The 25,571-nt window shown below is 39.8% G+C and overlaps 1 protein-coding gene across 1 annotated transcript in view; it reads left to right on the forward strand.

The window, feature by feature from the left end:
- The window catches only part of Itga8 (integrin subunit alpha 8), a 176,573-nt gene that overhangs the window by 8,741 nt on the left and 142,261 nt on the right, over positions 1-25,571 (forward strand). Inside the window, exons 3-4 of the mRNA XM_038333456.1 lie at positions 22,266-22,366; positions 24,796-24,919. Coding sequence (XP_038189384.1) covers positions 22,266-22,366; positions 24,796-24,919 — 225 coding nt within the window. The remainder of the gene's footprint in view (positions 1-22,265; positions 22,367-24,795; positions 24,920-25,571) is intronic.

Raw genomic sequence — 25,571 nt, forward strand, 5'->3', positions numbered from 1 at the left:
GTTTGGAGAACAACATATAACAGGAAAATTATATATTTAATATGATTAGTTTTGTAGCCATTGCCATGAACACACGAGCATTAAGGTCTTTAAGCCATGGCGACTTCTGAGCTAATAAAGCTGGAAAGTGCAAGAACAGATCTTTTGAATAATGAGTGTGAGCCATTTCCCCTGAGAGTGAACTACCACATCAGCACGGGGGACCATCTTCATCATTCTTTAAATACAGGTTACTACGAGGAACGTACTAGTTAAGAGAGCTTTGAATGAAATCATCTTGAGTAAGAAAGCGTCTGTTCACTGAGATGTCCTAACCTGCAGTTCCCCAGCTTGTCAAATATCAGTGTGGGACCCTCATCAAGAGTCACCAAGCTGAATTCTCACTTTAGCCATAATACTTTATATCAAACGAGTGCAATTGCACTGTTCAGCATTTACCTAGCAACTTCAGGCTGATTTTTCTTTATCTCTGTATTTGATATATGGGCACAGACTCTCATGTGATACTGTCAAAGCTTCTTTATCGATCTACAGTCTGGACATATGGAGACCAGAGAAAAGGACACACAGCATTGCTGCAGTAATATGTTTACCCCAGGACCCTATGTAACCCATGCTATATCCACTATCCACAAGGTCTAGTAAGGGAAAATCCTAATGGCCAGACTGTGGTTCCATTTCAGATGAGAGAGGAGCATCTGTGTATATGTGCACGAACATTTATTTCAGACAGGGTGGATCATCAGCTTTCCCTTAGTGCTACAGAAAATTAGTACACACCTGAGGGGTTTTAAACAACACACATCGATTGCCGTGCTGCCCTCAAAATCCAAGTCTAAAATTGGTCTCCCTGAGCTAAAATCAAGATCTTGGCACAGCCCTGGTCCTTCTGGAAGCTCTTGGGAAATATTGCTTCCTTGACTTTCCCAGGCTGCAGACTGCCCCCTGCTCTGGCTGGTGGCCCTTTCCATTTTTAAAGCTCACAGAGCAGACCACATGTTTCCCCATGGCTCTCTTCTGGGCCTCCTTTTCTGCTTTGCAGAGCTCCTGTTATTACATCAGGGCACATTAATAAGCAGGAGCCCCTGCCTGTCTTCAGGTCAGGTGACTCACATCTCAGTTGTACTGCAGACACATCTCTCCTTTATTGTTATTTATTCATAACTTATCTGTAGGTTTGTAGACACATGGAGGCTATTAATTTGCTTAACCCAAGTGGCCGACAAGACTTCATTGAGGGGATGATACTCGAGAATAGGCCTCAGCTAAGTGAATGAAGCCTGTGAGAGAGAAGGGTTTTAGAGTGTTGTCCAGGGTAAAATCTGGAGGTGAATATATGCGGACAGTAGAGAAACGCCTGCACTTGGGGAGAAGAGAGTCAGAGAAGAGGAGAAAATTAGATCACAGAGACACTGGGGGTAAGACTGAGTCATGATCCCTAAGCTGCATGATTCTGAAGACCCATGGCCTCTGTGTGTATTTATTCACATATACACAGCACACACACACACACACACACACACACACACACACATCTAAAAAAGACATAGATCTAAAAAGGAAAAGTATAAATGTATCTTACAAAGGTTGGTATTGTGTGCAGCCCGCCTTTTAACTGCGGTCAACTGAGATACTGTGATGGACGCTCTAAAGCAAAGTGTCTCACAAGAACTATCAAAGACTTCATAGAAATCATGGTTTCCCATCTCCATCTCCTCAGGATCCTACAATCTTCCTATTCCCTTTTCAACAGTTGACACCTGAGCCAACTGAACTCATTGGTTCAAACAAACAAACAAGCAAGCAAGCAAACAAACAGTACATGGAGTTGGAAGGAAGATTTGGTGGGCAGTTGATCTGGGAGGAGGTGCATTTAAACAAAATACATTGTATACATGTCTAAGCTTAAATTCTCAAAGTTAAAAATAGCCCCTCAGTGGGTCACCACTGAATGCACAGTTACCAAAAGAGTTGAGATTTGTAGACATTTTATGTTTCCCACATGCAAGTGTACAAAGGACATCTCTTCATCTACTGAGGAAACAGGGACATTTTTTAAGTACATTCACAATGCATAAAAACTAAGTCAACATTGTGCTAATGCAATTTCATGGAGTCAAAAAAGCAAAAATACATAAAGTGAACCAGAACCTTCTAAAGTCTTTCTAAAAGCCTCAGGCCATTTGGATACAGTACTCTTCTCTGGAAACACACTCAAAATAATGCCTTAGCAGGCTTCCATGCATCTGTTCTGCCTGACACGATGCAGCCATTCTGGGTACAGCCAAACCATGCAAATCTTTTCCTAGAACTTGACTTTCCCTCCTGCTTTTCCCCTTCAGAGGGAGTTGTGGTTTGGAGAGTTTGGGGTTTTAACATTTGGCACTATAATCTTTCAGGATTGTGATTTCAGAGATCTTAGATTTTTGGCACTGCAAACCTTATGGATTTGATCTTTCAGAATGTAAACATTTAATATTATGACCTGGTATTGTGTCTTTCAGTGTGCTGACCAGCATTAAATTATATGGTACTTTAATAGTCAGGGCTGAGATTTGGGTTTTATACTAAAAAAAGAGGGGGGGGAGTTTTGGGTAGGAAGCAGGATTATTTGAATTATTGTGTTTTTAAAGGATAAGTTGAGCTTTTGGATAAAGAATGGACTATCACCAAGCCAGAACAGAAGCCAAGGGGATAAGGCAGGGACCTCTTACTACTGTCCAAAGAAAGAAAAACAGCTTGACATTAATAGGAACAGTGAAGAGTGAGAGATGGGCAGAGATGGATTTTACATTTCATTTAGCAGGATCTCATTCTGGATCAGATGAGCAGTGTGAAAGAGAAATAAAAGTTTGACCTTAGCTCCCAGGGCAACTGGACAGAGGCTGGGAACAGTGGAGAAGGAGCATGCCTTGGTGGGACTATCAAGGGCTGAATCCAGATATGAGAAATTTGAGAAGCTTATTTGACTTCCAAATGAATGTCTAATAGGCTGTCGGACAGACTCAGTCCTTGTGCAAGATGCCTGGGATTAAGTGTGGAAATCGTGTGTAGATGAGCTTTAAGACAATAACTTACTTTTGGAGCAAAAGTATACAAAAAGGAGAGAGAGAGAGAGAGAGAGAGAGAGAGAGAGATAAGAAAAGAGATGATAAATAGATTGAAACTGAGTCCCATAGCACACCAACCTCTAAAAAGGTATTGGGTGTTTTGGTGGTTTGAGAGAAAATAACCCCAAAAGGAGGTGACACTATCAGGAGATGTGGCCTTGTTGGAGTAGGTGTGGTCTTATTGGAGGAAGTGTGTTGCTGCACTTTGGAGGCAGGTCTCATAAATGCTCAAGTCGTGCCCAGTAAGACAGACCACTTCCTGCTGCCTGTACGATGCAGGACTCTCAGCTCCTTCTCCAGCACCAAGTGCATGCATGCTGCCCTGTCCCACCATGATGATAATGGACTGAACCTCTGAGCTGTAAGCGAGCCACCCCAATGAAATGTTTTCCTGAGTTGCTGTGGTCATAGTGTCTCTTCACAGGAATAAAAACCCTAACTAAGACAGGTGTAAAGGGGAGTGCATAAGGTATTGAGTGTTCTGTTAAATGAAAGTCGAGATGTCAACAACAAATGTGATGTGGAATGAAAAGATTTGCTTTGCTAACTGAAAGTTATGTGTTTTCTTTTTTTAAAAAAAAAGTCGTTTCAAGGGAATATGTCAAGAAACGATTGGGAGAAGATAACAGGATAGAGCAAGCATGAGAAGTTCGGAGTGGGGCCAGGGAAATATAATGATCAAACATGATTACCATAGCATGGTTGCAATATGACGGAAAATTACCAGAGGGAATGTACCAGAACAATACTGACTGAAAGAGAGGGTGATACACGTAGATGGTAATAGGCAGAAATCAATAGAAAGTCTAGCCTCGGAGGATCATGACGGAAAACTGCTCATTCTCAGTCCTAGCTGGAAAGGAGGACTTAAAAACAAACCCAGGGACAAGTGGCTGATGCATTGTGGGTTGCGGGAAGAAAATGACATTTTATTTCACTTTGTCTTCAGATTTTTATCAATGCACTAAAAAGCAAAGTAGTCAGCTGAGAATGAAGAGACCTAGAAAGCTGGAAGGAGGAGGAAGTGTGGATACTATGAGCAGTCGGAATACATGGAATATTGAAGTAACAAAATAGCTAGACAATAGATTGACCACTGTTTCTGCATGCACTTGCTAAATGAATATAGTTTTCTGTCTGCTCACCCCATAGCATGGGTGTACCTGGGTGGGGTAGAATTTAAAAAAAATCTTCCAGAGGACAAGTCTATCTTGGACATTGATTTTCCAAAGTATAAACTGCAGACATAGAAGTATGGGATTCTGTAGTGCCTATTTTAACAACATTAGGAATGGTTCTTTTTTTAATCATACTATGTCATGGATGGGATGGTTTAGCAGCTAAGATGCCTTCTGTACAAACCTGGCAATCTGAGGAGGATCCCTGGGGCCTACAAAGGCTGGAAGGAGAGAATCAACTCCACAAGACTGTCCTCTGATCTCCACATGCACTGTAGCGATACACACCCAAGTGTACAGGCACACACAAACAAATCTATTTTCAAAATTTAAATTGCATGAACTGTTTCATTAGATGAATGGCTCAGGTCATTTTTACTGCATCATCTTCTTACAAAGGAGATGGAATTCTAAGGAATATTCAACCAAGCAACAGGAGTTAGCTTGTGTACATTCCCAAATGCTACCAAGAGAAGCCAGTTTACATTACCCTTATTCTGAAACCCAATCGTATACTGTATTGAAAAGCATTCCCCTGAGGTCATATTGACATTTTCATTAGCCAGTGACCTTCCTGGGACGACCATACTGAGACTTTTTCATTATTCAATGCAAATGAATGATTGGACATTAAATAGAAGCATGCTGTACCTTTGACAAGTAAATGTAATACACAACCCATATTGGAAGCTCTTGGTTTTAAAGCTAGACCCACAATCAAGGCATGTGATCCCAGGTAATTCCTAAAGAGAAAGAGAAAAATCTAAAGAGGGATTTGAGGGAGAATGATCATAAAAAAATTCAAGGTGCCAAATTAAGGTCTCTTTAGTTGGAAGTGACAAGAATCACCCTGGTAAGATGAAGCTTCTATATGGCTGATTTTTCAGTGAAAAAAACTTCTGCCACTGGGTTGAGAATGGAGTTGAAGATGGTACCCTTGAGCAAAAACAGCCCACTAGAGAGCCATGTCAGCAACTGCAGCTGAAGGGCACGGTGGCTGCCATGAGGCATGAGGCAATAGAGACAGAGAGAAATGCAGCAACTTGAGATCTGAGAGAGATTTAGAAAAGCAATCAGCGGAATGTGATGATGGGATGGAACTGTGGCCCACGGGGTTGATGAGTGTCGAGGATGTAATCCAGCAGACTCCTGACTTGGTTAGTGGGATTGTTTTATATCACACAAAACTAATGGACAAGGCAGACACGACAGTCTGTCCATAAAATATTTAAGTCCAATGGGAAACCAGGGCATGAAATTTTATTCCAAGTAGAGGTGTTCTAGCAGCAGAAAATAAAAAAAGAATTTAGGGGTGCAGAAAGATCCCATCTTCGACTGAAATGTGTGTATTTTGTAGGAAAGCTTAAATCGGAGGAAATGATATAGAGACAGAGTTGAAGAGCAGTGAGTGTGTGCATGTGTGTGTGCATACGTGCATGTGTGTGCACATGTGTGTGCATGCGTGCAAGTGTGTGCATATGTGCATGTATGTGCACATGTGTGTGATGCGCGGGTGTGTGCATGCATGCGTGTGTGCATGTGTGCACGTGTGTGTGCGTGTGTGTGTGTGCATGCATGTGCATATGTGAATGTCTATAGCTGGGGTTGTTAGGTAAGAGAGAAAGCCATCCCAGCCAATGCGGATATAGCGAAGTGAGTTGCAGAAACTGAGGTTTAAGTTGATGGTTCCATCACAACAGTCCAACCACAGTCAACTTTGCTCCGCAGCCTCGCTGCCACACTTGGGAGTTGTTTCTGTCTTGGTTCCTGAGCTAGTCTTCTACAGATGGATTATGATTTCTCTTGGGGAGCTTTTTGGTTTGTTTCTTTATTTCTAATTTCTTGCTCTTCTCGCTGCACCATATAAATCAGCAGAATTCCCGCCCTCTAAAATTGCTTACATTGTCCCAACAAAAGTCCATATGTAATTTCAGAACAAACTTTACATAAAACTTTAGTCAGGTAACATATGAAAAACATTTCAAATAACATTATATGATGTAGAAAACTCATTCATTTTTATGGCTAAACAAAACTAAATAGCACTGGCTAGCTACTATGGTTATTCAAAACAAGAAGCTTGGAATGGTTCTCTGTTCTATGGAAGATGATTTAGATATGGAAATAATTATAGAAAAATTAGGTTCTCATCCAGAGAAGGAAAATATAAAATAGGGATATTGTAATATAATCATTACTATTGCCTTCCCAAACCCATACATATGAACATTATTATTTAAGCTCTAAAGGCACAAATTTATTGTATTTAAGCATCTTAATATTTGATTACATATGGGGAAAACATTGAAATTGTGGTTTTGACAAATGAATTTAAAAGTTTCACAATTTTCAGAACAGAATAATTTATTTTTCTGTTCTTAAACTGTGAACGGCTGGATGAGTTTACCATGAGCAGAAAGTGTATCCAGGAAGTTGAATCCTAATGTCCTTTTGGTTGCCCTCTTATAGAACTCTGTATTCAGTTACCTTAACCAGAAAGGAAAGAAAGAAGGCAGGCAAGAAAAGGAACCTCTGTGGCCCATTCTTGTCACAAAAGTACCCAAGAAAGAGCCTTTCATCACTGATACAACTCTAAGACGACAACTTGTCTTTCAACCAGGTACAATCATTTTCTGAGGTCTTCTGTGTCCCCCAGAATGTGAAATAATCCTATTGGTAAATAACAGAGAAAATGCTTTGGACCATTGTTAGCAACACTGCTTGGTGCCCACCACTAAAACCCATGGAGAATGAAGCTTCATGCAAAACACATTACCGCTTAAAACATTTAAAATAACCAAATATTTTTTCAACTTGAAAAGAGAATTTACAGCCTTCTTTATTTATTTGGTGTTGGCATTGGCATAGAATTCCATCTTGTGCAAACTAGAAAAACATTCTGAGGACGAGCTACGTAACCAGCCCTTTTGTGTAGCCAAATTTTTCTTTCGACCACCAGCTCACAAATAACAACACAGAGACTTTTTAGTAAGTGTGAAAGTTTTGCCTTTAGTTTAGGCTTGCTCACAACTGTAACTTAAATTAACATATTTTTTTTAAAAAAAATGTACTTTCTACCACAAGGTTTTTACCTTTCTCCCATTCTGTTCATCTGATTTGTTCCTGTTCTCTCTGGTGTCCACCTTTCTTCTTTCTTCTCTCCCCAGAAGTCCCACCTAGTCTCTCCTGCCTAGCTCTTTACTAAATTCAGTTCTGTGTTAAGCTCACCACAGTGACGCATCTTTACACAGTGTACACAGACATTCGGCAAAACTTTTGTCACTTGTTTGTTTGCTCATTTGTTTTTGTTTTTTGTTTTGGGATAAGGTCTTACTAGTTAGCTTAGGCTGGCCTCAAAATCATAACTTTCCTGCCCTTACCACCCAAGTGAGGGGACTGCAAGATGTGCCGCTGAGGCTGCCATGTAAAAACAGGTTTAAGGAAACGATTTAGAGAAGTCGGAGATAAGAAAGGATTGCTGTGTGTGTGTGTGTGTGTGTGTGTGTGTGTGAGAGAGAGAGAGAGAGAGAGAGAGAGAGAGAGAGAGAGACAGAGACAGAGACAGAGACAGAGAAAGCAGGATGGAACTAAAAAGGAATCAGGAGAGAGCTACAGGAAGGTAGGTAAGGGAAGCCTCGGACATGGAGATCAGATAAAGTCTGTGTCCTCTGGTATGGAGAGCAGGGCATGGAAACGCAATCTGGCAGGCAAAAGTATGACATTCAGTCATACCGCATGCGTGTTTGCACGATACGTACATACCTACTTACATGGAGAATGCGTATGTGAGTTGAATCAACAATCCCAGTGATTGACACCATATCATTCAATCAGAATAAAACCTCCCCTGAGCGTCAGAGACAGAAAAGAGTCAGAAATTTATTTAAACACTTGAGAACTCCCCACAATCAAGAATGGAGCCCCAGAGCTTTCTTTTAGCATTTTAATGGGAGGGGGGAGATTGAGAGTAATTCATCTGGAAGTTTAATTTTCTGTGACATAAAACCTGCCTCATGCTTTTATCTTGAGCTTGTTTCTTTTAGACGAGGGATTATCTGACGCCATCATTTTATCTTGAACTTTGCATATGAGTATTCTTCATTCTCACGTGCAGAAGTCCGACTTAAACGCAACCTTTACAGCACACATTTGATGATGATCAAGATTTAAATGTTGAAAGATTTCTTTCCCCTTTCTTGATCAAAACTGTCTGGACAGCTCCTGCACCAGCTTGAAGAAAGTCCCTGAGGTGACAGACTTGGAAGTGATAAGTGAAGGCTAGAGCCAAACTTATTGTTTTTCCAAGTTGAAATCGAGAGCTGTGTAATTTCCCCAAATTGTCCCATCTGGTGAAATGTTAGGTCACACCTGTGCAGCTTCAGCTTTCCCGCCCCTTCCCCTGGTGATCTAGCCTCGCTTCAGCTTTCCTGCCCCTTCCCCTGGTGATCTAGCCTCGCTTCAGCTTTCCTGCCCCTTCCCCTGGTGATCTAGCCTCGCTTCAGCTTTCCTGCCCCTTCCCCTGGTGATCTAGCCTCGCGTCAGCTTTCCCGCCCCTTCCCCTGGTGATCCAGCCTCGCGTCAGCTTTCCCACCCCTTCCCCTGGTGATCTAGCCTCGCTTCAGCTTTCCCGCCCCTTCCCCTGGTGATCTAGCCTCGCTTCAGCTTTCCTGCCCCTTCCCCTGGTGATCTAGCCTCGCTTCAGCTTTCCTGCCCCTTCCCCTGGTGATCTAGCCTCGCGTCAGCTTTCCCGCCCCTTCCCCTGGTGATCCAGCCTCGCGTCAGCTTTCCCACCCCTTCCCCTGGTGATCTAGCCTCGCGTCAGCTTTCCCGCCCCTTCCCCTGGTGATCTAGCCTCGCGTCAGCTTTCCCGCCCCTTCCCCTGGTGATCTAGCCTCGCGTCAGGTTTTCTCATTCCACTGAACGCACTGGAGAAATCTGCTTTTACTCATTTGTGTACTGCGTTCTGCAGCCTTGCACCCAACTCTTGCTCTGAAATGCATATTTCCCAAAATAAAAAGACCTAAAGCTGGTAGACTTTGCCACTCACTGGGATCTCTACCCAGACTGCCCAAATATCAAATTTTAGGGGAGCTCATGCACAGCCCAGAAAACAGCATTGCTGTTTGCTGACACCCATCTGTGTTTCTCAGCTTGGCTACGTGTCTTTTCAGGGTATCGTCAGGTTTGTCCTTATCTCCACGCTAGAGAAATACATTAACAGGAAATGTCAATCTCCCCAACTCCGACTTAGGCACACTTACTTTTTCAATGAAAGTGAAATTGTACTGAATAATTTATCCTGGGAAAACTTCTGAATGAGTGCATGGGAACTGCATTCATTCAGTAAGCACTTGTGGATGGCTTACAGGGTGCCATGAATTATTCAAGAAGAGGAAACTGCAGAGGAGAGACAGGATAGTCTCTATGCATGGAATTAAAGCATGTTGTCAAGGGAGAGTCAATACACGTGGAGACTAAGATACCATCATCTCAGACAGTGGTCAGTGCTGTAAGAAAAAACTGTTGCAAAGGACAGGAGAGTCGCCAAGAGTCAGGTGATTTAGGAAATGTGTGTCATAGGGAAGCAGCTGTTTTAACTTTTACTTGAGTGATGAAGAGGAATCAGCCATGGGCAAGCACAATGCAAAGAACATTCCAGACATCAGGAAGAGCAATGGCAATGGGAGAGTCTTAAAGGCTGGGTATATTCACAGGACAAACCATCAAAAATCATAGCTGAAGGAGTTTGAGGCAGCATGGAATCTATGTTGCCCCCTAGGCCACATAAGGGGTCTTTTCTTTTTTATCTCTTTCTCTCTGCCCCAGAGATATAATAGCCACCATTGAGCAAAAAGGTGGCACAAACCTTTAATCGCAGCACTGGGGAGGCAGAGAAAGGCGGGTCTCTGTGAGTTCAAGGCCAGTCTGGTCTAGAGTGAGTTCCAGGACAGGCTCCAACACTACAGAAAAACCCTGTCTCAAACAAACAAACAAACAAACAAACAAAAAAGATTGAATTTTTAATAAATGATTGTTCTAGTTTGTGTGATGGTTTGAATGTGAAATGTGTCCTACAGACTCCTGTGTCTGGACACTTAGCTCCCAGTAGAACACAGTTATAGGAAGTTGTAGAAGTTTCAGGGGATGGGACATGGCTGGCAAAAGTGGGTTTCTGTGGGGGATGGGAAACCTTTGAAAGTAGAACCCAGCCTTAGTTTCAATCTAGTTCTGTTTGCTTCCTGGTTGATAGTTTGTGACCAACCAATCTATGCTCCCCTGACATGCAGAGCCTGCCTATTGTCATGGCTTCTTCACCAAATGAATTGAAGTCTTCTGACACAGTGAACCAAAACCCATGTTTTCTCCCTTCAGTAGCTTCTGTCAGTTATTTTGTTGTCACAGTGAGAAGAAAAGTAACCAATACAATGGTGTTGGGACCCATTACTTTTCATGATGAAATAAGCACAGCATATAGGAATAAATTCAACATGGATCATAAACCTCATAAAGTTAAAAGGCAAAAAAGAAAAAAGAAAAAAATGAGAGAGGGCATATGTAACACACACACACACACACATTGATTATTATCCATCAGTAAAGCCAATAAACAAACTTAACAGGGAAGAATGAATTGTCCACAAACATATAAAGGTGATCAAAGTTACTATATTCAGGAACATAAATAAAAAAATAAATAAGTAAGGTGCCCTTTCCTAGCCAGGTTCCTAGGAAAACCTTAGCTGTCTTGAGTAGCAGATGCTCCTCTCCCTTGCTCTGCTGGTGGGCCTGGGAATTACAGTTACTTTATCAGATGAAATAGATTTTTACAAGGATGCTTAGAGTCCACGTGTATGCAGGTGAAATAGATACCAAACACGTACGTGGTTATCTAGTGGGATATAATACTATATAAGAATTTAAAGGAATGAATTAGATTTATGTTTGTCTGTCCATCCACCTGTTCACCCATGCACCTATGTTTCTATATACATGTGCATCAGTCTAGCTAGCTAGCCATTTGTGGCTGTCTCTCACAGATTTATTAAATGCAAAACACAAACACACTCAGCTACCTAGAGATTACAGAATGCCACTTATCAGTTAAAAGAATAATCTATCAAATGTTAGCAAACTATAACTAGATTTTGCTCCATCTTTTCATTATTATTATTATTATTATTATTATTATTATTATTGCACAGTCTGTAAACTATGAGTACTATCAAAGTTCTAAGTGGCTAACACTTTAAAGAAAATTTTATCACATATTAAAATCATATGGATTTTAAATTTCTGTGCTCATACATTAAAATTTTCTCGCAGTTCTGCCAAGCTCACTTTCCTCTGTTCTGGCTGTGGTTTGATTTGGCTCCGAGTGTAGTACTAGGCGGTTGTAATAAAGAACTGCGGAAGGGCTGCAGTGCCTAAGACGTTTATTGTCCTGTCCTTGACAAATGCAGAGCCTGGATATATATTTTTCATGAGATTGTTTGCTTATGTGCATGTGTGTTGAGTGCACACAGAGGCCAGTGGTAGAGGTCAGCTGTCTCCTGTAATTGTTCTTCACCTGAGTTTTTGAGGCAGGATCTCTCGTTGAGCCTGAAGCTCGCCAATTTGGCTAGACTAGCTAATCAAAGGACCCTCTTGTTCCCACCTCCTCAGTGCTGGGATAATGTGGCATGCCACAGCACGTGTCTTTCACATGGCTGAGGAGGATCAGATCCAGTTCTTTCTGCTGCATATCTAGCACTTTGTTGCCTGAGCTGTCTCCTTTACTCCAGCATTCTTGTTAGACAATCACACAATTCATGATGGTGGCACAGCTAGAGGAGGAAGTTGGCATGGGCAGAGAAGGAATTGTAATGCTTACGAATGTGAGAAATCTGTGATATTGTCAGTTCTGCCAGCATTTACATAACTCTGTTCTTCTTTATGACAGAAAAACTCTCCCATGTATATATCCACATTTTCTTTATCAAATTCTTCTGTTAGTGGACAGTTAGGTTAGTTCAATAACTTAGCTACTGTGAACTCCAGGGATGTGCACGTATCTTTGTGATGCATTGGACTGTGGTCCTTTGGGTGAATACATAGGAGCAGAATAAATTTGGTTATATGATAAAGGTATTCTCAGATTTTGGAGGAATCCCTATACTGTTTCCCATGGTGACTGAATTAGTTTATATTCTCATCAACTGGTTTTCCCATTGAAGTTTTATCTTTTGTGTATTGACTTGTGAATTCTTTTATATATTAATTATAATGTTGCTTCTCTTGAAAAAATATCACATGGAATTTCATTATTTATTAACTTTTATAAATTTTATTTATTAAATACTCTCTTTTCACTTAGAAAACTTTAAATTCTGCATAGTTACTTGGCTAATATTTCCTGTCTTTGGACTTTGTTTCACCTGTCATTTATAATATGTTAGAAAGTTCCTAAGATTGAGTGGTCTTTTTGAGGTTTCTGGGGCGGACAATGCTCTCTTCTGCTTCAAAGGGCATAAAACCTACCCTAAATGTTCTGTTTTGTCATTAGTGCATCAGTTAGGGTTGGGTTTGGATATGGGTAGGAAAATAGAGTCCATTTTGCCTGTTATGATTGGGGAAGAAATTAATATAGCAGCTGAGAGACTTGTACACCCCGGGAAAGAGAGCAGCTTCCATGGATTATGGAATCTAGAAGTGCGGAGATATAGAACATGATCCCAGCTGACCAAAGCACACCAAAGACTTGGATGTCAGGACAACATCTGGGAGTGGCTTGGACACGTGATGAAGCATCACATCTGCCACCAGCCACTAAGAGTCTGCCTGCAGGTATATCAGAAAGGAACAGGCTCCCTGTTTCCCTCTTCTTGTTCATCCTGAATCCTCCTCATAAGAAAGTCCTAGAAATGTGTTTTCCAGGGTTTAGTTCTTGACGTAAAAGGAAAAGGAGACTAGACGGGTAGAAGCGGTGATGAGTAGTGAGAGCTATAGCCTGGGGCTACTTTTAGTAAAGGTCAGGTCAACTATATCAAAGCCATCTTCCATGTATGGAAGGCTCATTGAGCACCAGTATGTGGTAGGTAGATATGGTATGATAGTATGGTAGGTAGGTACTGTGTGGTAGGTAGATATGGTGTGATAGTAGGGTAGGTAGACAGTATGTGGTAGATGGATATGTGGCACCCTGGGTCACGCCAATTGGCATGAAAGAATCTCATTCTGAAGAGGAAGATGAGAACTTAGGAGAGATCACTTTCAGCACCAACCGAACATGTTATTTACCAGAAATGTGAAATTACAATGGTTGGAATGTGTGTTTCTGTTGCAATGGAGGTTGAGCCTCACATGAGGTAGGCAAAGGCTCTACCAATGAATTCTGTTCTCAGATTTCTCTTTAGAGAAAGTCTCAGTAAGGTACCCAGGCTGTGTGCTTCATCCCATTCTGAAGTCCGGGAACTCTTCAAACTTTTGAGACTCCCGCGTTGGCCTACCAAGTAGGAGGAATAGATGCCTGTTTCACCAGGCTCAAACTAAAGTGAGAAAAATTATAATTTTTGAAATTGTCATTTAATCACATTTTCCCACTCCTTTTCCTCCCTCTAATCCTCCCCTGTACCCTCTCCACTTTCCTTGAAATTCATGGCCCATTTCCATCAATTATTATTGAATGCATATGTGTATTTCTATATACCTGTATATATTCCTTTATACAATCTTTAAAAATTTCAGTGAACAAATTTGTTGATTTTATTACATCACTTCCATGCTTACTGTACCTTACTCAAAATTGTCCAACCATCATCATCCTCCCTCCTCAATATTTTCACTGATCCCCTTCTGTTCCCCCAGAATTCTTTCTGTCATAAATGCATGCATGCGTATTTACCTTGATATTTCATAATGAAAATATGTCATAGTTTACCTTTCTTTCTCGTCATTACTGTTCTTGCCTCCACTCTCTTCAGACTTCTTTTTCCTTTTTGTAATCCTATTTCTACTTTCATATGTATATGTAATATATATATGTGTGTGTATATATAAATACATATTTATTATTAAGTCTAGATTCCTCAAATAAGGAAAAAATATTCACCTTTCTTTGCCTGTTTTTTTTTTTCATTTAGTGTGATAGTCTCCAATTCCACCCGTTTTCCTACAAAGTACATAATTTCACACTCCAAGTGAATAAAATCTCATTGTGTGGCTGTGCCACATTTTGTTTATCCACTCACCTGTGGATGGGCATCTAGACTTCCCTTATCCTGGCTCTTGTGGATAATACATCTATAAACACAACTGTACAAGCATCCCTGTGAAATGCTGACTTAGAATCCTGGTAAACACCCAGGAGTGGTGTTACCGGATCATGTGGCCGCTGGTTTCCATAGGAGCCCCGCCATGTTACATTCTAACCAAGAGTGTATGTGAGTTTCATTTCTCCTGCAGTCTTGCCAGCATTTTTTATCTGTTTTCCTGACGACAGCCATCTGGTTACTAAGACCTGAAATCTCAGTGCAGTTTTCATTTGCCTTTTTCTCGTGGTTAAAAATGTAGAATTTGTTTTCAAATGATCTTTGGCCATCTTTATTTTGTCTTCTAAGAGCTATCTGCTCAGTTCATTAGATTACTTGTTGATCAAGTTTGTTTCTCCCTTGTGAAACAGAATTTTTATTTGTTTAATTACTGTAAATTGTGTTCTTATTGTGTATGTATATGATGTGTGTGTTTGTGGGCACACAAGTAGAAGAGGACAACTCTTCTGCAACAAGCTCTCTTGTCCCACCTCTACGTTGATTCTAGGACTTGGGTGAAAGAACTCAGGCTTCTGTGACTGGCACCTTTCCCACTAAGCAACAGCACCAGCCCCAAACAATGGTTTTATAAGAAAATGAAATATGACAAGATAAAATGGAAGCCATCATATTGAAGTTGGATAAGAAAAGCCAACAGAAAAATAAAAGAGACCCAAGAGAAGTCACAAGAATCAGAGACCCACATATTTATAGATTCAGAAACCCCATAAACATTCTAAACTGAAAGTTATAATACACATACACACACACACATACACACAAACACACACAGAGGACTGGTGCAGAGCCATGTAGATCTTGTGATTATTGCTTCATTTTCTGAGTTCATATGAGCTCTGTTCAGTAGATTTAGAGGTTTTTCTTCTTCTGGTATCCTCCATCCTCTGTCTCCCCAAATCCTTTTCCTTCTCTTCCATGGGATACTCTGAGCTCTGGGGGGAGAGATTTGATGGAGACATCTCATTTAGAGCTCTGTGTTCCAAGGTCTCTCTCTCTCCATAATGTTTGGCTGTGGGTCTCTATATATGCTGCAGCAGGAAGCCTCTCTAGTGATGGCTGAATAAGGCACTGAGCAGTGAGTAGCAGACTATCATAAGAAGTCATTATATCGTTACTTTTCTGAAAAAAAAAGGTGAGTAATATTTAGATTTACCCTAGAACTCTAGGCTATCTCGACTCTGGTTCTTGGCCACCCAAGCAATGTCAGGTGCATGTTCCATCTCATGGAGTGGCCTTAAGTCAAACCAGACCTTGGTTGGTTACTCCCACAAGGTTTGTACTGCCATTGCCCTAGCATGTTTTGCAAGGGCAGATTGTAGACCAAAGGTTTTGTGTTTGGGTTGGTGTTTACTTTTCTCTTTTGGTAGCCTGCAGAGGACCTTTCCATGTCATAGACACCAGAACATGGTAGTGACGGTTCTATGTAGGCTCAGGCTCAACCTCTCCATGTTCAATGAGTTGTGTGGGTGTTGCATTCTGTAAAGGGGCCTTGCTGTCAGTTTGTGGACCCAAAACAATTTTTTAAAAGATGGCTTGTGGATGTTCAGGATCAATGAAAGAATAACATACCCCCCATGAGAACAGATCAGGGAAAATTGAGACGGATGCAGTAGGAATCTTCTCTATTACAGTGTTTAAGTTGGAAATGGAATCAAGAAAACTCATTCATTGGTATTCTTCAACTAGAAAAATTTGTTTCTCCAAATAACCACAGTTTTCTCTCTTAATAAAGTTATCATTCAGTTCAATGTGTAATAGCAAAACAAAACAAACAAAAAAATACTTGAGAGACACCCAGACAGAGTCACATAATCCATTCTCACAACACAAAGCCAGACTTGGAACCAGAATTATGTTCCTCGTAATTTTCTTCCTTCCTTACAGAAGCCCGAGTCTCTTAATTCCATTGGGGATCTCTTTTAACTGTGAGTGTTTGAGTTGCCAGTCTCCTTTTCTTGACTTTTTACTAGGTTAGAAATTTCAAAGCCACTCCAGTACTTTCTCCCCATTCTTAATCAAAGCCACATTGACAATCTTGTGAGGTGTCACATATTTTATTCCTGAGCCCCACAAATCACTAATAATAACCTATTATGCTTGTGTGTCTGTGAGTTCCTTTCTAATTCTTAGTTGTAGATTGACTTTCTAAGTTTCTAATTAGTTACTTTTTAAGGATTATGGACATTTGGTCAGATTTCTAGAAGATTCTGCTTAATGTGACTGTCAACTTATAAATATCTTTCATGCCAACTCCTGATTATGAACTTGGTGACTTTTGGTCACCTGCAAACAGAAGGACTGAGAACTCCCAAAGGTTGAATCAACCAGCCAAGACCACTCAGTTAGTGGAGGCAAGATTCCTTGGCCTTGAGTTTTTGGTCCCCCATCTGCCTAGTCATCAACGGCGGTGTTTATGAATTCCATTTCAGGCTTTAAACTGCATGATGCTGTGGTTCTTTGCCCATTGTGTGCATTTGGGTGAAAATTTCCAGAACTTGTCTTTTAAAAAAAACCCTAGAAACATCAAAGCTAAGATTTTTGAAAAGGAAATTCATGATTTTCTACTAACATGTCACAATGTAAATTTTAGATTCAGATTGAATACATTATTCTTTTTAAAAAATGTCTGTAGTCATAAGTAAACTCTGCTGAAGTCTTAATTAGGTGTTTACTTTGGCCTTACCTAATAGAACTTAAAACTTCATTTTGTAATGTATTTATTTGAGAGGCAAGAAAGAAAAATAAAAATCTGTATGAGAGGAAACACATGCAGATAAGATGGCTGAGGACAAATGTCCTTAGGAATTCCTTAGCTATTACTATAGCGTACCATGGAGTGGGGCAGATGAAGCGAAGGGGCACGTCAGTTGACTAGGACTCGGGGGAAAAGAACTGGTCGCTGCTTTGGATTAGGACCTGAAGTGTGTTACACTTGGGCTGAGTTTCTCCTTATCTAGCATCAGGCCAAGATCTGCAAAGGGAATGGAAAACTGTGGTATTATGGACACGTGTTACTCAGTTAAAAGCCAAGTCCTGAGCTTCCTTTCTTGATGGTTTCTGATGCACACTGAGACATTTGGTTCTCATCTGGCCAGGGAGAAGGGTATTTTTTTAAGACTTATTTTTCTTATGTGATGTCTGTGTGTTTCTACTTGTGTGTATATCACCTGTGTGAATGGGTGCCCATCGAGTCCAGGAGAGGATACGGCATCCTCTGAAACTGAAGTTATGGGTAGTTGGTTGCAAGTGGCCCAAGTGGGTGCTGGGAGTTTGCTTCTTGTCCTTTGGATGGGTAGCAAGAATTCTCAATGGCTGAGCACTCATTCTAGCCCCGGGGGAAGAATTTTACACCTGTTACTATTGAAAACTAGCCAGCTTTCTTCAAAGATCATAGGACAATGATCTGGTGTCATATCAGCCGTAACTTAGATGTACATTCAGAATGCTCAGAACCCACACTGTGAGGGAGGTAGAATTATCTCTGCAGTGTGAAATGTAAGGGGAAGCATCCTTTAAGTTGTGAGGTATCTTATATGTATTTTCATGGTGTTTGTGTATAATGAAAGCTACCCTCATGCACGCTATATTTTTGCAGAGCTGGGGATCAAACTTAAGTCTGACACATGCTAAGCAGGCACTCTTCAACTGAGCCATATTCTCAGTCCTAAAACCATCCTGTATCTTACCCTTAAAAAGACATTCCCACAGTGTATTAAAATTAGTTTTCAAATATATTTAGATTGACAGGTAGTACTACTATATATACACATATATATGGTATTATATATACATACTACATATATATAGTATATAATGTGATACTTTATATCACACACACACACATATATATATTTATATGTATGATAGATGTATATGTACTATAGAAAACACAAATCAAACTACTTAATGTATCTTTCAGTGTTTTGGTTACTTGTATGTTGCTGTTATAAAACACTCTAACCATAAACAACTTTGGGAAGATAGTTTGTTTTGGTTCATGCTTCCAGTAGAACAGAGTCGATCATGATGGGGTCCATACAAGAGCAGGAGCAGTAGGTTGGCTGAGTTTCATCTTCACATAGGGAGCAGGGGGTAGGGACTGGAAGTAGGCTGTAGCTATTAATGCTCAAAGCCTTCCCCCAGTGACCTTCCTTCTCCAGCAAGGCTGTACAATGACCTCCCGAAGCATTGTCATCACCTTTGAACCAAGTGTTCAATTACATGATCCTATAAGGAACATTTATCGTTCAAACAATAGTTACCAAGCATCATTAACATTTTACTATTGATAATAACATTCAAAATCTATCCTCTTAGAATCTCCAGTATATAATAAATCATTAAAAACTTTGGGCGCCATACTATCTGATAAATCTTCAGAATATCTGCCTCCTAGCTACAACGTGTCTCCTTTTGGCCATGCCTCCTCCACATCCTCTAAAAAACACCACTGTGCCATGGGTTTCTATAAGTTTGCTCCCTCTGTATCCCACTCACAGTTGTGCTCATGCACTGTGTGTGTGTGTCTGAAAAAATATATTTCAGATCATTAATCCATTGTTACAAATAATAGGATTTTCTTCCTTTTTATTGTTTTTATTGAGCTATATATTTTTCTCCCATCCCCTCTCTTCCTCTCTCCTCCCCTTCTACCCGCTCCCATGGTCCCCATGCTCCCAATTTACTCAGGAGATCTTGTCCTTTCTACTTCCCATGTAGATCAGATCCATGTATGTCTCTCTTAGGGTTCTCATTGTTGTCTAGGTTTTCTGGGGTTGTGAATTGTAGGCTGGTTTTTCTTCGCTTTATGTCTAAAAGCCACTTATGAGTGAGTACATATGATATTTGTCTTTCTGGGTCTGTGTTACAGGATTTTCTTCTTTTATCAGGTCAAATAATCTACTGTGTTTTTGAACCACATTTCTTATTGATTTATCTACTGGTGCCCACTATCTTGGCTACTATGAGTTATGTCATCATGAGTATGGAGTGAGGTTAGCTCATCGACACACTCCTTTGAGGGGGATATAGACATTGGAAAAGGGCTTCTGGATTTGTGGTCATTCCATTTTTAACTTTTAAAAGAATGTGTATATTATTTTCTGTGACAGATAGACCAGTGTATATCCATACCCACCGGGTGTAAGGTTTCTTTTCTCACATTTGCACCAGAATTTGCTCCAGTCTTTTTAGTGATACCCTTTTCCCCCTGAGGTAAGTTGATATCACAAGTTGCTATCCTATGAGACCCCATGATCTCACTGTGATATGAATTTCCATTTCCCCGATGACTAGTATATTGAACACATTTTTCATTTACCTATTTTCCATTTTTCCATTTTCTTTTGAGAAATGCTTGTTCAGGTTCTTTGTTCAGTTTTAATTAGTGTTATTGTTGTCTTGCTATTGAGTTGTTTGAATTTTTACAGTTGAGATATTCCCTTACCAGGTGTATGGTTTGCAAATATTTCCTTCAACACCATAGATGGTATCTTCACTTAATTTGACACAATTTCATTGTCTATTTTTCCTCTGTTGCTTGTGTTGTTGGGGTCATGTCCAAACAAATCTTTGCTGAGACCCACACCATGAACTCTTTCTCTTCACTCCTCTGGCAGTTGACAGCTGGAATACCTTTTGAGTGGGGTTTGTATGTCGGTTTGTGTGTGATAGGGGTTGAATTTCTTTCTTCTGCATGTGAGTTGTCTAGTTGTTTCAACCATTTATTTAGTAGCTGTCTCTTCTGCTGTATGTTCTTACTACCTTTGTTGCAGGTCAGCTAGATAAACTGAAAATGTGCGAGTTTATCTCTGCCCGCTCCATCATGTTATGCCAGGGTGATAGTGCTGGAATTTCTATGGTTATTCAGTGTATCGTCTTTTAAAGTTAAGTACAGGGCTGGAGAGATGGCTCAGAGGTTAAGAGCATTGCCTGCTCTTCCAAAGGTCCTGAGTTCAATTCCCAGCAACCACATGGTGGCTCACAACCACCAAATATTTAAAAAAATAAAATAAAGTTAAGTACAGTGATGTCCCCAGGTTTGTTTATTTTGTTTATGACTGCTTTGGCTATGTGGGATCTTTGCTTTTCATTATGAGTTTTTCTTTCTGTGAAGAACCTCACTAGAGTTTTTATAGAGATTACATCAAGTATGTAATCATGTTGATTGTCATGGTCACTTTAACATTAGCAAATTTCCCAACAGGAACGCAGGCTATCATTTCCATTGATTTTTGTCTTCATCAGCTTCTTCCATCAATATTTTATCATTTTGACATACTAATGTTTTGCTTTGGATACAAATTTAGTACAGAAAATTTGATACTATTGTGTTTTATTGTTTTCTTTAATTCATTTACAGATAGTTCTTCTTTAGTATATAATAATGGTACTGATATTTTTTAAATGCCTAGGGTCTCCCTACACAGCCCAGGGTGGTTTTGAAAGCTCTGTGTAACATAGGTTGCCACAAATTCTCCTTCTCAAATTCCTCAAATTGCCGCAAATTCCTCAGAACTGGATTATAAATTTGTGACACTATAGTCAATTCTGATTTCTAGTGTGTATGTGTGTTTGTGTATGTATGTTTGTGTGTGTGTGTTTGCATGCACATGAACACAATTATGTGTTGCTGTAATATAACCCCTAGGGCTTCACATATTGAGAACAACTCTATCATTTAGCTATATCCCCACGCCTCTGATTTCGATTTGCTAATTTTGTAGCAATTTTACTAAAATAAAAATCCTTAATTTTTCAAACAGAGTTTCTCTGTGTAACTGTGCTGGCTGTCTTGGAACTTGCTTTGTAGACCAGGCTGGCCCCGAACTCACAGAGATCTGTCAGCCTCTGCCTCCCAAACACTGGGATTAAAGGTCTGTGCTGCCACTGCCTGGCTCAAAATTTTATTTCTAATTATTTTTCTGGAGTATTTAGTGTTTTCTACAGAGAAGACCATATTATCTGCACAGAGAATTATTTTCTTCCTTTCTGATTTAGATGCCTTTCCTTTCTTTTTCTTGTCTTATAAGTCTATACATTTCTAACATTTTGTTTGGATATATGTGGACAGTGTGGGATCTTTGGGAGATAACTCAGCAGTTAAGGTCAGAAGATTCAGGTTTAGTTTATAGCACCCACATGGGGGAAGCTCACAAGTGCCTCTGACTCCAGTTCCAGGGGCTCTGATGCCCTCCTTCAGCCCTGGTAGGCACTGTTCACATGTGCACATACAGAAAAGCACGCACGGACACACACACACACACACACACACACACACACACAAATAAACTCTCTGATCTAGATTTAAGGTTTTAACTTTACACTATGAAGTATTATATTAACTTGTGATATATAGCTTCTGTTGTGCTCTTTCTGACATCCCTAATTATCTAGAGTTTTGAACATGACAGAATGCTGAACACTGACAATGATTTATCTGCATGGATAAAATGATGGCAAGTGCTTCTTTTCTTGTAGGGTCTTTGTTTGACTTTGATAATCAGGATAATTTTGCCCCTTGGAAATATTTGTTCCTCTTCCAACTTTTTAGATAAGTTTAAGAAAGACTGGTATTCATTCTTCTGGTGTCTCAACTTATCAATTGGTTACTGTCATTTTAATTGGCTGTCATACTTAATAAACTAGCCATCATTCATTTTTCTTGTTAGACAACAGGAAAATCAGAGTTAATGGAACCAAGGAACCTATAGAGTTTAAATCAAACCAATGGTTTGGGGCAACAGTGAGAGCACACAAAGGAAAAGTCGTGGTGAGTATGAATGGCGCGGGGAGCTGCCTGTCTTGTGCATCACACGGTTTAATGCTTTATCTACACACTTTCCTAGAGGGGTGTGCTGGTTGACGTACTGGCTGCTTAAAGAATAGAGTTCTATACAACCTGACGGTCAGTGATTGAAATGAAAGAATCCATTTTTACAAAATGTGCTCAAAGCTATAGGGAATGAAACCTTTTTTTCTAAAATTCCAGATATTTTCAAACACTTTAAAAATTACTAGGAAAAATGCAAAACTAAAAGCCACACCTGAAGGAGTAAACACCTTATTGTTCAAGATCAATTTAAAAGGCTATTTAAAATTGGTCCTATGCAGATTCCCCCGCTAGCCAGAGAAAATAGGTCTAGAAAAATGACTCTAGGGTTGTTTAAATATTCATCCATTATTGTGGGATAAGTTTTTCTTAATAGTAAGACCTTTAAAAATACCAGCTGACCAATGTTTTTGAATTCATTAATGATTTTAAAAGCAAACAACCCCACTTTTAGGTTGGGATCTCTCAGCTCTCAAATGCTATGACTTTGATTTTATTCTCTTATTGTTGTTAAGAGTTATGTGTCTAAGTTATTGAGAAATGAATGACTTTTTAATATATCTGGAGGGTTTTTTGTAAAAGGACTCAGTGCAGTTGTTGGACAGAGGTCATGTTGGATAGAGGATATAAATCTATTTGTTTTTCTAGTTCTAATTCTGCCACATAATTTTTATTTTTGGTGGTGGATACATGCCTAAAAATACATTTAGTAGTCAAAGTATAAAACCGAAGGTGAAGTTCCACAGCTTCAGAATATCTACTCTAGCTGGTCATTGAGATGTATAGACATTGGTTCTGGTTAATTTTGGTGTGTAATGTTTATTTTATTTGCAATTTTTTGTGCTAAATTTTATAAAACAGATTAATTAAAAGAAGAAGAAATCAGATCATGCCATGAATGAAGCATACTTTTCTCATTGTTTAAATTAACTTTTGCTGGTAAAAATCCCTGATATTTAGCTAGCTAATTTGAAGGCGGGTCATTTCTCCCTCATATAGTCCTTGAAATGGCATCACAAAGCATAATTTAACAAGTATGTTTTTGATTTCATCAGAGTCCTAAAATTAGAACATGTAAGTAAGTCATCAAATAAGTATCTGATATAATAAATTACATACCATAAAACCCAACATGTAAGAACTAATTCATAATAACCTGCTATACAACTGTGTTTCAGCTTCTATGTAGAGGGCATGGATTTAATTCCATTCAGCACGCATTTATTTATTAGGGAGATTTTACACGCAAGCTCCATGTTCAGTGTGGCTAGCAGTTAAATAAATTCTGAGCAAGGCCTTAATGTGTGAGCGCATGTTGACAGCGTGTGCATTCTTCTCCTCGTCCCTGCTCTGTATTTTACCTGGAAATAATCGTGGAATGGTTTATTTATATCCTGCAGGGTTTTTGCCACTTTAGAATTAAACATATATTTATGGAATGACTGGGTCATTCATCTCTATCAAGAAGGTTATCTGTGGCCACTGGAGTTTAACAGAGCAAGTAGAATCAGAGTAGTGGTCACAATACCTTAGAAATGTGTTGTCTGTCATTAGCATGTGCTCTTTGACTGCTTGCCCATCCTCACTGCTCTTGACCTGCAGTTTTTCCATGAATAAAACCCATGACATCTGAACTAGTAAAATGCTATGATAAGGAGGTAGCCCACTTATATGACAGTCATTGTTTAAGAGTCATAAGATCAGCTCCAGGGATAAACCAAGGCAGTGCACAGAACAGAGATTTATAAACCTACATAAGTCTATTGATTTGAAAGCTGTTTTAAAAAAATTAATGACCAGACAATGAAAGGAGTGAGTTATTTTAGGACATAGTGTTAATTCATTCAGTGTTTGAATGTTGTTTGCTAGTACAAAGGCCTTTTTTTAAAGGAATGAATAGGAAATGTGAGGTTTTGACTTTTAGGAAACAATTTTTTTCTTTCTTTCTTTCTTTTCTTTTTTTTTCCTTATTGGTTTTTTTTTTTTTTTTTTTTTTTTTTGAGACAGGGTTTTTCTGTATAACAGTCCTGGCTGTCCTGGAACTCACTTTGTAGACCAGGCTGGCCTTGAACTCACAGAAATCCACCTGCCTCTGCCTCCCAAGTACTGGCATTAAAGGAGTGCACCACCATTTTTTTTTATTTAATTAAAAATTCTGCCATAGAATAGGCTCATCCCTTTGTTTATATATAGTTTTTTTTATAATTTTTCAATGAGCTAATATTAAAAACTAGTTGAAGGCCAGTTAGTTCACTTAACAATTTAATACAATTACCTGTAACTTTAGTTACACGAGTTAGCAATTCAAATCAAGCCATTATCTGGGAAACCTGCGCCAATACTGTGTTTCTTGCCTTTGGTGTCCACAGGCCTGTGCCCCTTTGTATCACTGGAGAACTCTGAAACCTAACCCAGCAAAGGACCCTGTTGGCACATGCTACGTAGCGATCCAGAACTTCAGTGCTTACGCTGAGCACTCTCCTTGCCGCAACAGTGAGTTGTTTTTATTCCTTGAAAGTAAAATTTAGTTCAAAGGCCTCCAGGCTTGACCGCTGTGGTAGGTGATATCTGCGATTCAGATTTCCACTCATCTATTCTGTATTTATTTATGCCTATCATACTTTATATTGCTATAATAAGACACCATGACTAACTTAGAGGGGATAAGAGTTTATTGGGACTTACAGCTTCAGTGATGAGTCCATGACCATCATGGTGGAGAGCACGGCATCAGGCAGGAAGGCATGGTGCTGGAGCAGTAGCCGAGAGACTACAGCTGATCCCCAAAGGAGGCAGAGAGAGCGAGAGCTCCGGGAGAATGCTTTGGTTTGAAACCTCAAAGCCTGCCCCCAGTGACTTAACTCCTCCAAGAAGGCCACACCTCATAGTCCTTCCCGGTTCCACTAACAGAGGACCAAACATTCAAATATATAAGCCTATGGGAGCCTTTCTCGTTCAAACAACCATGATTTATTTATTTTTGTTTTATTAAATTTACTTATTTTGTGTGTATGTGCGGCATACACGCCACGGCACATATATAGAAGTTGGACCATAAAGAGTTGGTTCTCTCCACTATATGAGTCTTGGATCACCAGCCTTAGCAATAAGCATCCACACATGAGCTATGTTTCTGACTCTTCTG

The sequence above is a fragment of the Arvicola amphibius genome, chromosome 6, assembly GCF_903992535.2.
Source record: "Arvicola amphibius chromosome 6, mArvAmp1.2, whole genome shotgun sequence".
In the NCBI taxonomy this organism is placed as follows: Eukaryota; Metazoa; Chordata; class Mammalia; order Rodentia; family Cricetidae; genus Arvicola; species Arvicola amphibius.